The following is a 15612-nucleotide window of genomic DNA, read 5'->3' on the forward strand; positions in this document are numbered from 1 at the left end:
GGTATGGAGTGATGGGCGAGCTGGTTTTATAGCGCATATGTATGTATCGATCGTGGCACCGCGCGACTTTCGAGCGCTCGAGTACGAAAAGACGGATGGGCGAACAAGAAATTTCGCTAGCTCTGCTCTTCTGGCCGTTCTTATGCTGACGGACGGGACGATACGAGTGGCGCCGTTGACTGGTCGAGCCAACCTTTATGTCGATAAGCCGTGAGCTCTAGCGGTAACATCGAATTAATGTTGAAAAATAGATCGGCGACCCTTTTTTTTCTACAATGAGTAACAGGCTTGAATCGTATCATAGCATCTCGATTGATAAAGCTTGTCCACTTTTTAAGTTATCGATTATTCGCTTTGTGTCTCAGTCTATCTCTTTACCTTTAGGTACACTATAAGATCTAGGCTTCGTTAAGCGGTTTCTTATAGTACGCTCGTTCCACGCCCCCTCCCCCTCGCCGCTCCTCACCGCACAGTAGAATGTTAATGTCTCACCTAAAAAGCGACGACTGTAAGCTGCATATCGTCGTAGAAGCCCGTGTATCGCCAAGATACGGTAAAACTTCTTTAAAAATATAGTCTTCGAGAAATTGTAGGGATCGTCCAGTGGCCGTGTAATCGCAGTATACAACTGAAAATAAATGAATCTCCGATTAATGTAATTCTTATATTATTAACAATATGCTTAAAATTATAAGCTATTTGTAGCAATGTACTTTTCTTTTTGTTTTTGTTTTTTATTGTTTGTTTCATCAATCAATTAGCCGGAAAAATATAATGCTTACAGTCTAATAATTTTATGGACACTCGATTAAAGTTCGGGAGTCTTTCGATCGTTATGTGAGGTTCGTTTCAATGGTGAAATTAAATGTTAAAGTGAATTAATAATGATTATATTAAGGTGGGATTTTAGGTATATATTTGTTGCAAATTGTGCCGATTCTCTCTCTGCTCTCTCTCTCTCTCTCTCTCTCTCTCTCTCTCTCTCTCTCTATCACGACAATAATACAGCTGACAGTGGGCACAAATCGTTAGATTGTGCGCGCGTCTCTTAAAATAGCTGAAAACAGTCGGTTGATCAAAGCTGAGTTTGCGGACGAGGAAAGTCGTAATATGTCAAAGTCAAATTTTGTCAGATCGAGAGAAATAATAGTGTCCAGGTACTAAGAAAGAGGAGAGGGACCCCGCGACGAGTAATTACAGACAGGACGACTCGCTAAGTCGCTCCTACGACAATGAAAGAGGAGCATTTTGTCGATTAAATGTCGGACACCATTGACTCGACCATAAAGCACCATAAATAAAAGCGCCATTAGAGATTCAAGGAAAAGTCGGAGGTAGTGATGAATCGTCCCGTGCAGACGGACAGACGCGCGGTTGGCATCGCGGGATTCACCCAAGCAGGCCACTCCAGTCTCTTGGCCTTTTGACGGCTTTGACTCCGTGAAAACACCGACGAGTTTCGCTTCTATTTGGAGATGCCGCGCCATCCTCGTTGCCCTCGTGCACGTGCCTTTACCGCCAAAAGAAAATTCGAAACGCGACCGCTTCCGCTGCTATTTTCGACGGAGGAGACTAACCGTCGCGTGTAACTGGTAATACGTTCATGCTGCATCTCCCTCTCGCTGTCGTATTTTTCAGCCTAGTGATGTACAGCTGAAGGTAGGCTATAGGCAAAGTCCGAGTCCCCACGAGTTGGCTATTCTCATTTGTCGATGTGGTGGCTGTGATATCGCATAAAACTCCGTGCCTCTTACGTAACGCGAGCGGTTTGGTTTATTTCGAAGGCTCGCCGATATCGCGTAGGTCGCTCAGATTTTTTGGCTATCGTTTCTCTCTTATCCTTATCCCCCTCCCCTATACCCTCCCACGTCCCCTACCCGCCACGGCCAGTGCCAACAACCCTTTGCCATCCCTCACATCCCCCTCCATCTATCTATTCAACTATTCGTCTCTTTATCTCTCTAGCTATCAATGAATCAACCACCTATCTATGTATCTCATAACGCAGATTCAATTTTTTTTTTCCTCACGCTTTCGTTTTAAGTTTTAATTTTTTTTTTTTTTTTTTTTTTTTTTTTTTTTTTTTTTTTTAAGACATTGACGAGACGAGCGTTAATTCAGTATCTCATGCAATTGCAGTAATACACTTGAATGGCGACTGAATGTAAGTGATACATCACGTGTGACTTGTTTTCCCAATTTGAATATGATCGCGCGATGATTCAGCCGACCACATACACAATTTGATGATTTTGATTGAAATAATTTAAAAATTTAATTCTTCCTCAAGTCTTATTTAACAGTAATTTAAATTGGAATTGAGTTGAATAAATATTGCATTTAAAAGACGTCAGTGGATCAGTTATTTATAAGCGACGAAATTTTAAGCAATAGTATTAAATGCTCGCAGAATCATTGACTGAGCATTTAGACAACATTGGCTCTTTGCCAAATTAAATGTCGTAAAGAATGATACACTAGTGTGTAACTTTGCGATATATGTCTCCAAGTGTGCATATTAACGTATGCCATTTTTAAGATTCAAAATGGTAGAAATGATAATTTCGTATGAATTTGATAAATTTACGATCACGGGTGCGAGCCTCGCTTCTCCAAAAAAAGTTATTTTCGGACTTTGTAAAATGTTAATTTACTCCATAATACACATCATATACACGATTGCCATTTCATAAAGACGTCGAGTTGATTCTTTTTGCGGATTTAATAATCCTCAGAATTCTCATTGCGTATATACTCTAATAAATGTAGCTTACTCATGCTATACTGCACTTTATTTCACAAAGCTTACAAAAGATTTTATTCTTTTAATAACATTATATCGGATGCTTAGATAAAATGGTTTTCTCTCTCTCTCTCTCTCTCTCTCTCTCTCTCTCTCTCTCATATAATTTTTTTTCAATTTCAAATCTCTGTGACGATTATCATGATAAAAACTTTTATTTCAATTACATATTTAATATTATTTACATATAAATTACCGTACAAAGTGCTTCAAGTGCCCTGAACATTAATTTTATAATACAATAATAATAATAAAATTTTCTCGCTATACTTCAATATTTTTAGCGCAATTGCATTACTTAATATCATTAAAAAATCAATCGCTCACTTTCAGTACATCAATTTCAATAAAGGCTCGGCTAATAATATATGAACAGAAACCGAGAAAATATCTTTTTAAGATAAATAATCATGAGATAGAAAAATTTGATAAAAATGTTCAATTTTGAATCTCTGTATTTAATGAAAAATTATTAAATGTCACTATCGGTTTAAACACCATGTAATGGTTTTATGTCGTAAGAAAAGAAAATTCGTAAAATTAATTGAATTTTTCATTTACATAATAAAGTCATAAGATAACGAATAGCAGAAACAATGCGAGTCTCTTCACAAGTATAAGCTTTGTGAATTTTCATGAAAATATTAATCTGTCATTTTCTGCACAGAAAATAATTAACTTTATTTAATAACGAAATATTCAAAATTTTTATACAAAAATTCAGTATTATCCACTTATATACTATTAATTGTGTAAAAGCATATAGAGTTTGAATAAAATAAGAAAAAAATATCAAAAATTTGTTATAATTATGTTTTTCTTAAAAACTTTATGTAATTTATCATTTTGCACGATTAACATATTGTCGCTTTTTTTACATAGAGCAAATATTTTAAACGTAAGATTATTCAAAGAGGACTTGTTCGATAGAATGCCCATTGAATAGATGAACAAATCAACATTGTTGGCACACGATCTTAAATTTTATTTATGAACGATAGAAATTCACCAAAGACTTCAAAATACATTTTGAAATAAATGTGTGTCAAAGTCGAAATTAACGCTACTATAATAATCATGATCATTAAATGATTATGATGATGATAGTAAGAACAACAATAACGATGTGAGTAACACCGATTCAAATTCAGTCGCATATTATATAGCCGAAGAGACTCTTTTGGCCAAATCCTACAACTTTTAAACTTAAATAAACATCTTGCATCTTACGAGATTACAACGGAAGATTTATCAGATTAATACATCGGCATTCGACGAAAGAAATGTAATAATACTCAAGTCGGCATAGGCGATTGACAAACATATTTACATAAATCGCTCGTTTCACAAAACTCATGAAATATATTTATAAACACTTTTCCATAATATTTTGGGTAGCAATGTCGCAGGTATGTTCGATTTTGCAGTCGAATCAAACGATTTCACATCCAATAATAACTAACATAACTCGCAATTATAAACAAACCGATTGGATATAATAGCCATGAATAACGCAAGAGAGAAAGAGGCGATCACCGATCGGGCTAATGTCTAATAATGACAATCGTAGCGTCGAAGCTAATTATAATCGATAGATAAATTTAAGTGTCCGCAGAGCATCATTATTAACGATTAAATAACTCTTACATTGTTGAGTGTGCATTGGGCGACAGGCCGACAGCTGCACACGTACACTCATAAACTCAAAAATATAATTCCTCTAATAGGATAATTGCAGGGCGGAACTGGCAGGTGCTCTCGCAAAATTGTCGTGGCCCCTTCGCCTTCCCCTTGCGACTTTCGTCGTCAACGATTTGACATTCCATCCACAGCCTCCTTCTGACCTTATACTAACGCGAGATCCCTGATACATATCGGCTAACATGGATTAATGTATCCTTTTCTTCTCCTCCTCCGTCCCATCACCTCCTCACCCAACCCTCCATCCGCCTCACTTTATCACTCTCTCCTTTGTACTAGAAATCTTTAATAATTCCCCGCGCTAATACCGATCGCTTGAATGGAGTAAAATTGCGCTTTTGCCAGCTCGTTAGCGCACCCCGTTACCTATCGCCGACGCTCCACGGCTTCTCTTCGCGAATTACCGAGTAGCGTGGTGGATTGGATGGGGAGGGGGAGGGGTAGGGGAGGTGTCAGGGACTCGCGTAGCTTTTATCATTTCATAATACGAGAGTCGGCGCATGAATTACGGAATTACGACGCTCGTCACATTCGATGTCGGTCGTACAGATTATTTTCGGCAGTTCGGGCTTCGTTTTCATTCATCGACCATAGTCTCTAATCCGTCGATTTCTATACAAAAGATTATATTGTTTTCCGCTTTTACAAGCCTGACGAGACAACATACGAATACCCAAATAGACTTGGCTCGCTCACCATCAATAAATCATGCTTTGAGATATTTTAAAAGCAATCGCCGATTCTATCAGAGCATATCGCACTTTGAATAATTGCGTACACTCGGAGTTAAAATATAAAAGAGCAATGATTTAATTGCAGTATTTGGTCTAGGTAGGATGGATTGCCTAATTATTTAAATTGCCGGCCAAATGCTAGGGATAATAAACAAACGATAATGTATATCCTAGGGGAAGTCACTAAGGGATGGATTGGATAAAATACATCCTCGAGCAATCGCTTGCGAGTTCCTTCCATTCGACTAAAGACATCGAGATGAAAGAGGCGAGCAAAGAAAAAGAGAATCGATTCGTATCAAACTAACTGCTGTCCCGTCGCTGGGTAATTGACAGGGGCCAATAAGGAGAGCGACGAACGGAACATACGGCCACACCAGGAGTTAACCCAGTTGCCGCGAGTGCCCCGCTGATCGCTTGACCTGCACTCCCATCCGCTGAAAGAGGTCTGCAAAAATGGCCTCCTAGCTGCACCCGCATCGGCGACATATTATCGGTCTCTCTCTCTCTCTCTCTCTCTCTCTCTTTCCCCGTTTTAATCCCGTCTCGGCCGCGATTGGATTCCGCAGCGTATTTATGGTGCAGCTCCGCGATCAGGGTCGGCCGGTCGATCTCCATTTTATTTCTTTTGCGAGCTATTGCGTGAGTCTGTTCGAGACTTTTAGAGCCGATTAACTGTATTCCGAACTTCTTTCTTTTTTCGGGCAAAGCACAATGGCTTAATTACTCGACCTTACATCGAGCGTATTTGTTTTCTTTCTTCCTCTCTTTATTATTATTATTACTATCATTATTATTATTATTACTATTATTATGGATTATTGTTGTTGTTGTTGTTGTTGTTGTTGTTGTTGTCATTAGTAATTATGGCATTTGATTGGTACGGGAAGTCGGAGTCGATGGAGACGATGCTCCACCAACAACTTTATATCGCGCATAAATACGTCGATGAATATATCCAAGTCGATGGATGTCAATGTTTTTTTTTTCCTTTTTTTTTCTTTACAAATGCGCTATTATAAAAAGAGATTTCCGACGTACGTGCCAAGAGAACGAAAAAGTGGAGCTGCAGGGACGATAAAAAAAGCCAACTCGATATTTACGTTAACGAAAAAAAAAAATAAAAAAAATAAAAAAAAAATGGCAAAAAAATCTATTGGATTGTGACGTGGCTAATATCGTCAGGCTACACATGCAATACGAACAAAACATTATGATTAATCATTTAACGTACTCGTGACATAGAGCAGTGTTTCGGGATGCTGCCGAATTCGTGGAAATGATTTGAAACGCGGAAATACCTAATGGCGAGACTCGTGATTGTATTATGATTCGGCGTACGTAAATCGTAAATACGGAGCTTCGCTATACTCGATTCTCGTGAGGTAGCAGCGCTACCAAGGCGTTACATATCATGTCGACTCGCGCGCGTCGTCGAAGGCCATTATGAATCATGCATGGAAGTCCACCAATCAGTCTTTGCTCGCGGATCGCATACGCTCTTGTCCTTCGTAGGCAGCGCCTCTCACGCGGGAGTATCGCTCGAGGAATAAAAAGAAAGAAGACTAAGCGAAAGACAGAGAGAGAGAGAGAGAGAGAGAGAGAGAGAGAGAGAGAGAGAGAACGATGATCGTGGGGAGATGCGCACGCACCCACACGCATAAACGCGACACGTGCACGCACGCAAGCACGCACGCACGCACAGACGAGCGCACGCCACATGTGCATATGCATTTTTTATGATTCTTTTTTCTTCTTCTCGTTCGCCTCTGCCAGAGTGAATTCCGCGCGCTTTAAATGCACGTTGTACAATTGATAAGTCAAGGCCGGATACGTGGGCACCAGCACCAATTATACACTTGTGTTGATCGAGGGCTCGGGCTGTTCTTTTCTCGTTGCAATAAAAACTAACGCGAAAGTCATTTGCGGAACACAGCCATTGCCGCCACGTTAAATTAAGGTGCTTTAACGCTCGTTGCAATAAGAACAAAAAACAAAACAAAAAAATAACAAAAAAAAAAAACAAAAAAGATAAAACGTTGCAGTTGAATAATCGTTGAATAGAATGTGCAAATAAACCGGCATTCGCTACCGAGAAACATTCATCAAATACATCATAATGGGTAAATTACTTTCTGAGAATCCTTTTTAATTAGAATACATTTACTGGTTAGTAAAATAACGAAAATTAGCGATGTGCAAAGTAATCGCTAATTTATTAATGCTTTCCGATTGATCGCTCAAGTCTAGTTATGACATTATGAATCCTGCATAATTAGAGAACGCGAATACCGCGAAAGAAGCAACGACATGTTAAGTTTTAACGTTCAATTAAATCAACGAACGGATATCAACGAACAAAGAACAATAAAATATGCTATCCACGTAGAGAAGAGAATTGCAAAGAGAGCGAAAAGTGAATATCCGTAGACCTTTACGCATGACCGAGGATACACAAAAGCTTGTATATAAAACTTGGCGATTTCGTGATTTATCTAAATACGAGATAGAGAGAGAGAGAGAGAGAGAGAGAGAGATGGATGGGAGTGAGCGAGTGAGTGAGGAGCGGTGGGAGAGAAGAGAAGCGTGGCAGAACGCGCGACAGCGGCCTATAAATTTGCGGTCGCGAAGGTTCCTATGAATTACCGACGACGAAAATAGTTCTTTGTGCGTCCCCGCTTACGGTGGCGAAGTCGTCGCACTGGCTCTCGACCCGAGCACCCAGTCACGAGTGAATGAACGAGCATGAAAAAAAGAAAACAGAAAAAACACTTCTATTATCGCGACTTAATCCACGCTTTTCTATGTTAATGACTAAAAAAAAAAAAAAAAAAAAAAAAACTATTCGATTAACTCGAAGAATAACGGACTTATTGAGGCTTGTTATGCTAAATATGTTTATTTCACGCATCGCGGCTCACGTGAAACATCAGAATTGAATGATATCGTCGGAAACAAATATTATTGTGCTAAATATTGTTTAAGATAGTCAAAAAACAAAAAAAAAACAAATAAATAAATAAATAAATAAAAAAAAAAACGAAAAAAGAAAATAAGAGATGAAAAAAAAAATACCTGAGATTTGTCAACACTTTTAATTAGTATCGTGTAATCACAAGACAGGCTATTGCAATTGTTTGGATTTGATGACAATGAGATTAATTTATGAAATTATATATGAATTATTATTATTATTATAAATTTGTACGAGTGAATTATCATTTCGAAAGTCGCATGGTCAATAACAGTAGTCGGAAAGATATAAGGCACGTTAAAGCCTCTATGTATGTATGTGAGCTTTGTAAGAGTCAGAAAAATGATGTTTACGATAACGAAGAAGCAAGTCGACTTACGTAAATTTGCAATAAGATAATGTATAAAATAAGTTGACGACGAACGAAAAAAAAAAAAAATATTAAAAAGTTCGTTAAGTATATATTCTGAGAAATATGTGTGTACATGCACTTAATCAAAAATCCAATAAACCTTATCGCTCCTATTATACAAGCATGGAGCGTCGTCGAATATCATCAGCCTAAGCTCGAAAATTCTAAGATCAGAGCTTTATTGAGTATCGCTCATTTCGTAACGTAGCCGCTACACATCTTCCATATAATTGCATAACCAGTTCATTTGCATAAATCATAATCAGCGGGACATAACGGAAATGGAGCCGCGCGGCGACATTCTTATCAGTAAAAGTAAGAAGAAAAAAATGAAAAGCTCGAGTGCCCCCGGCGCGATCGATAGCGAATCAGCGGCATCTGACCGAAAATCGTAAGAGCAATCCGCAATCGTAAGAGGAAAAGTAATGGCTCTTACGCAGATCGGAATATGTGCAACGATCGTCATCATTGCGTTTATGACGCGCGCGCGCACGGCCACCACGTGTCCGGACTGGAAGCTCGAGGGACGATTGCGCAAGAGTGACGGCCGCCGCCCCGGACAATGTCAAGGCCGCAATCCGCACCGGGCCGCGTTCACCTCAACTTTCGCGCCTATTTCATTAATCCCCCCCCCGCCCCTCGCCTCCCACGCATTGCGCAACCTCATCGACTCAATTGCAATTAATACGTCGCGAGGCGCTAATTGATCGAACAATTGAGACACCAGTCGCACGTGTTTAATCTTGCGACGTAAGACATTCGCACGTTCCCGATTCTCCTCCATTCGATTGTTTCACTAATTTTCTTCATCAATCGCGCATGCCTCGCCGGAGAATTTGCTAATGTTGCGCGTTGAAGGTAGAACAATCAGGCGTCGTACATCCGTTAGGTAACTGTTGCACTTGCTTTCGGCGTCGAGCACGAAATATTTCATTGTAATGTTGGTTAATTGAAAATCTTTCGCTTCGCAGCCAAGTTCGTCCGAGCTTTTCTAAAAGAGCGTGAAAATTTAGAGCGTGGACGAGCAGCTCGAAACAGTCATTTTATTAGGCACTTGAACGACTTTAATGCAATCATTGCATGCAATTTACTTTCATAATTGAACGTACATCACGTTCTCTCATGAAATGTTCTTACAATATTAAAATTTTCCTAACCCGTATGGATTAATACATAATTTTTCCGTCCAATGTATGTACCTTTGCTTGAGATTTTTGCTGCTTTCTTTTCGCAATCAATTAAGAAAGAAACGACTCCTCAAATTATATCAACATTCTATCCAACAGTTGATATATCGATGTCGTGCACGCATTGTATGTGCGCGCGCGCGCGTGTGTGTGTCAGGTAACATTTTGGAAAGGAATGCGTACTCGATTTACTTACAAAATTTAAATAGTATCATACGCGTACCACCATCATTGCACAATTGGCTCATAGTCAATATAGCTATTAGATATTTTACAAATTTGAAAGTCTGAAATGTTTTACAATGCAAAAGAAGAAGAAGAAGAAGAAGAAGAAGAAGACGAAAAAAATAGGGAAAAAAAAAAACCTCGCCTAACAATATTCTCATTAATAATAATTATAATCGATTGGCATAGTTAGTAGAAGATTGTATGTAAAAATGAGCGAATCAATCGAATAAAAGATTTCAATAAATTTTTCAATAAATCAATTACGACACTCATCTCGCAAATGACGGAATCTTAATGTATATGTAGAAAATATTTTCAAGGCCTCTTTAACATCGCTGTTAAATCAAAATGTCACGATCACGAAAGATAAACACAACAGCCGCTCACGGAAAAAGTAAATTCCCATATTCCCTTTTCCGGTAGAATCACGAGAATGTTATCTCCAAAGGCAGAGAGCCGATAGTATTCCTTACATAGGTAAGCCATCGTGCTCTGGCAGCCGTGCCTAGGCACTTTTTATCAATGTTGTAGGTATTTAACGCGATAAGAGGAATAAGAGTCCAAGCTACGCGCGAGCTTATGCAGAGGGAGAGCGCCTCGACATGCTTTAATACACAATTCGATAAGCTGCCTAGTCGTGGTTGCCTGCTCGATGGGTCGACCAGGGGTTGGTGGGCCCGGGGGCAGTTAGAGGCGAGACGGTTACGCGAGCCCTCATTGGCAGGAAGACGTTTTTATAAATAACAACTACCGTTCCCGCTCATAATGCTTAATTTAAATCACTTTCAAATACTCCCTATAATTATTGTTATTTTTTTTATTTTTTTATTTTTTTCATAGTCTAATCAAGAAATACGTTGAGAGCGATATCCGATTGTGAATCGCTGGTCATTCGTTGCTAATCGTTATGGGCGGTATTTTTTTACCATTAGGCCCTTCAATATTCCTGCCCACATAATGAGTATAACGAGTCGAAATCATTAATATTCCCAATGGCCTATTATTTGCCCAGCCTCGATTCTTTCTATTTATTATGCATTTTACCAGTGCCATAAAATAATTATGTATTACATAATTGTAGTGAAATAATAGGGACGAGCTTATGCGATCGCGCGTGCACGGTCGAACGCACACAAATGTGCCTAGGTTTTTTATCGTTTGCCTATATGTATATATTACGCAATAACATTCGATACGGGAGCGTGATAAAAGAATATTGTAAAAAGTACGTAATTGTCGTGAATGGCAAGCATAACGAGCGTCCGACATTTCTTTTCTAACGAACGATTGTTTAAACATTATCTGAATAATCGGCAAATTGCCGTGAGCGGAGTATTGCCGAGAACGTGCGCCCGGTTGGATCGTGGCCGAGCGCACTCGGTAGCGAGGATTTTACATGTCAATACCAACGAAGCGCCAAAACTGGCGAATTGTCAAAATGCCGAATCTGCAGTGGGGCCACGAGCGGCCGTGACTAGGCCCTCGGCGTAGCCCCGCGATAAAACGAAGACAAAAGTGCAAACCCGTTTGGCGCGGCCCTCGGAAATTTCGTGGCGCATGCGCCCCTCCAGATCCCGCTGGCTCGCCTCCCACCGTGCCACCCCGCTGCCACCTTTACGACCGGTTCTTCTTAAGTATATGCGAGGCGAGCCGCGCCGTCGCGTCTGCCGCTTGCAGGTGCATCCCCGCTGATTAGATCGAGTCGGTCGCGTATTGTGGTGCCGCGACGTCTACGGGAAAGTCCATAATTGAAAAGCGAGGGGCTTTCCCGATGCTGGGGCACTGGAGTACCGATTTCCAGTCCGGGACTCGTCCTCGCTTCGGCCACGGGCGCACCTTAGGTTAACTTGGGATCGAGCTCGGGGTGAACTCGATGGACGAGCGGTGCTTCAACGGAGACTGTACCCTTGGCAACTTTCTTCACACTTTAATCAGGGGCGAACGTGTGCTGCTACCGACGCTCCTGCTGCTGCTGCTGCTGCTGCTGCTGCTGCTGCTGCTGTTTATTTCCCCCGGTCCCTTTTCTGCTCCGTCTGTTGGCTACATCGAAGAGCTAAAGGCTTTCCGATGTTGTGTATCGCGATCGTTGGATCGCGAGCTTTTCGAAACGGCCGTTAGTTCCCATCGACTCGGACGGACGATGTATCTTGACTTTTGTTGCGAGCGTATTACGTAATCTACTTTCCCGTAGTAGGAATCATTGCGAACAAAAGCGACACGAGGGAAAGCAGTATCTATGTGTTCGCTCGCGAACGTACCATCTTATCGTAATGGGCAGATGATGATTATGGAAGAGCATCGTTACAATGGGCGAGTGACAAAATTAGCAAATCGATACATTGCCAGATCGATCCCCCTATCCATCAAAAGTTAATTAGGCGATTCAAGCGTAAAATAATGGCGGGCGAGACCGAGTGCCGCGGTGTGCCGCTCTCTCTCTCTCTCTCACACACACACACACACACACACACACGCGCGCGCGCGCGCGCGCACGAATCTTCCTCGATGGCCAATGATAACGAGACTTAAGTAGGTGTACAAACGTCTGTCGCCTCCTTCGAGTTTTACGCGCGTATTAATAGAACGAACGTTCACTTCTAAATCAGAGTTGCCACCGCAAGCGCTCGCGAGCTCCTCGAGCATCACGATGATGTCGTGCCTCCCAGCATACGCGAGCTTAATCGCGACTCTTTAAACGAATCTACGATCTACGCGCGACATTATCCAATGCTTTATCCATCTGTTTTTATTATTTCGTGTGCGCTCCGTCCTACTCGTAATCCCGTCCAACGCCATTCACCCGCCGAATCCCAAAGCTCTTCGTCTTCTCGACTATTGCTTAATAATTCGAAACGCCGCCATTGTTGTGGCGAATGATCACGTGCTCGTGATCATGTATTAATCCATTAGCGAAAAAGAGTATCGCCCGATTGTTATTCTTCATATTCATTATCTGCTGCTGAATTATTTCCTTCGCTCACACATACAAGCAGCTGGCTCACTTTTGTATTTACAAAAAAAAAAAAAAAAAAAAAAAAAAAAAAAAAAATAAAAAAAAAAAAAAAAAAAAAGAAAAAGCAACATTATTCTCGGAAAGCATTAAACATCAAGAGCTCTAATTATACGTGCACTTAAATGTCTTAAAATAATTACAATGTATAAATAATGTATGCAGCATTACGCAGACGTAAGTACGCACACGCTTATTCGTTTATACGTGAATATATAATATATACAATATATATATATATTTGCAGATGTGCGTATATAAGTGAAATTGCGCTTGCGTATTTTCGAATGTTTGAAAATCAATCTCGATGCGAATATTTAGCGTATGTCATACTTATTCAAATAATATTTGTCGATGCATGAAATTACATATCCGAAAATACTGGGCGTACAATATGATTTTGTAAAAAATGCTATGTATAATACATACATACTTAAATATTTGCATAACGTTTTTTTTTCATTTTTTTTTTTAAATGGTATAGCCTAATCGAGCTAATATTTTTCTCCTCAAACTAACAATGATTCTAAATTAATGCAAATACGTTTCTTAAACACTCGTATTTTTCCCTTCAGGAATTATAAAAGGATATTTAACCAAAATGTGCATGTAAAATATTCTTACATTTACTTTTACGTATTTATTATCGTATGCGAGTCAAGGGCAAATTCTTTAAGACATTTATGATCAATCTTAGTGTCAATCTCAATTTGTATTACTTGTAATATTTTAAATTCGTATGAAAGCAAAAAGGTTTGCCTCGAAATTCCCGCCAGCTTATGGTAGAGAGCTGACGAATAGATTTTCATCTCGCCTCATGACTGTTAAATAAATCTCAAACATTGTCAATATTGACTGCGAAATATGCATTATTGAAATTCAGGAGCTACGAAACACCATAGATCTGCGGTTCTCGAAATAAAAGCAAGACGTGTTGTTAGCTCCGACGTACGTACTATAGGATTGTGGAGGGCAATGACAGATGACTCAGACCTATGTTTAGCATAAAAAATATTTAACATTTGATTCAGCTTTTTAAATGGAATAATTAAGTGGATAGCAAAGCTTATTAGAATATTAGAATAAATTTCATTTTCATTCCCACATGCGATATCATTAGGAATTCACATTGTAAACATTTCAGCTTGTCAAAATAATGAAACTATCTGATTTTTTCTTTCTTTTATTAATAAGAAAATAGCAACAATTTTTTACATTTATGTTAAATGTCTTGAGCTTTGAGCCAATGGTGTTTCACTACAAAAACAAACAAAACAAAAAATTCCAATACTGACGAACAAATTATAATTTACATTTTACGAAAAATAATTTATAAAATCGTTACGACGTGTATAATTAATTAGGCAATTTTCATAATTATCGTTTAATTGCTCGCGATTTCCTTGAAATTAAGATGCGTCAATACTAGAGATTCTCATCAATTTTCTAATATTGTCACGAGCAGTTTGCCATTAGAAAATGGAATTTTTATCTCATAACAATATTCAAAGTAAAATATCAATTTCGTAAATACATTCAGCAAAACATTCGCACAAGTATTATTTAACGAGTAGCGATCATTGTATACATTATTCTATCACTAATATTGATAATACAATGTATATATAATATCTATACTCGTGCTTAACAAAAAACACACACACACACACACACACACACACACACCCACACACACAGAGACACAAAAACCAAAGGTGAAGAAAAATGTACCGCAACGTCAAAAATGAGGGACTTTTCCCCGTAGGAGAGCTTGACCCAACGATTCCGGGGATAAGCCTATAAACTAATCGGTTTACTCCTCCTACGCCTCCCCCGTCTCAAAATTCCCAAATCTCTCATCCGTCCTGCCGCCCATAGATCCCCCTCGCCGTCACGCTTAATCTCCCGCCCCCGCATCGCTCGTCCCGCCGAGTTGGAATTGCATTTCGAGTGCGAACTCTCGCGTAATCGGCCGCCGAGCCCGATGGAAACTTTCCAATTTCGATGCGCGAGCCGCTGGCTCAGTACCAAGCGTGGAAATGTACCAGATTCCCCACTGGCGAGACGCAGCCGCTCCTCTACATTAGTCGATTTATCGGTTTCCTTCTCGTTCGCGCGGGTCGATGATTTTCGGCGCAGGTGCGTTACGACGGCGCTTTTGATAATCTGGACACTGCGAGACCCGAGCGAGTCATTACGCTCGCTTTGACGTCTCGCGCATATTGAATTGAAAGTCATAATTGGCCGCGCGCGGGATAATACCGTATTACGGTTTAAAGTGGAAAATAAAAAATGCTTTATCCTCAGTCGGCGAGACTGTTTAAGCTCAATTAAATACTATTCTTCGTTGTCACTCGTTCCCGGGCATTCGGTATGGGATGGCTTTTGTACGTCTCGAGCATTCGACATTTTTATTGTCAATTAACAAACGCGGCGCTATCTTATTTTAAGATGTTCCGATTAATCAAGAGACGAGCGACGTCGTAAGATTTTGCGGTAAAACAATTACCGCAACTGACCCGGCCTAATAAAGTGCTATAATGGCGTTGAAATTTCGTTGCTT

General features: G+C 39.8%; 1 protein-coding gene across 1 annotated transcript in view; it reads right to left on the bottom strand.

The window, feature by feature from the left end:
* Positions 1-1487, bottom strand: part of LOC105362394 (uncharacterized) — a 6553-nt gene extending 5066 nt beyond the window's left edge. Inside the window, exons 1-2 of the mRNA XM_011499833.1 lie at positions 1394-1487; positions 493-628 (exon numbers count right to left, since the gene is read on the bottom strand). Coding sequence (XP_011498135.1) covers positions 493-628; positions 1394-1487 — 230 coding nt within the window. The remainder of the gene's footprint in view (positions 1-492; positions 629-1393) is intronic.
* Positions 1488-15612: the final 14125 nt, after the last annotated feature.

This window comes from Ceratosolen solmsi, unplaced genomic scaffold, assembly GCF_000503995.2.
Source record: "Ceratosolen solmsi marchali unplaced genomic scaffold, CerSol_1.0 scaffold35, whole genome shotgun sequence".
In the NCBI taxonomy this organism is placed as follows: Eukaryota; Metazoa; Arthropoda; class Insecta; order Hymenoptera; family Agaonidae; genus Ceratosolen; species Ceratosolen solmsi.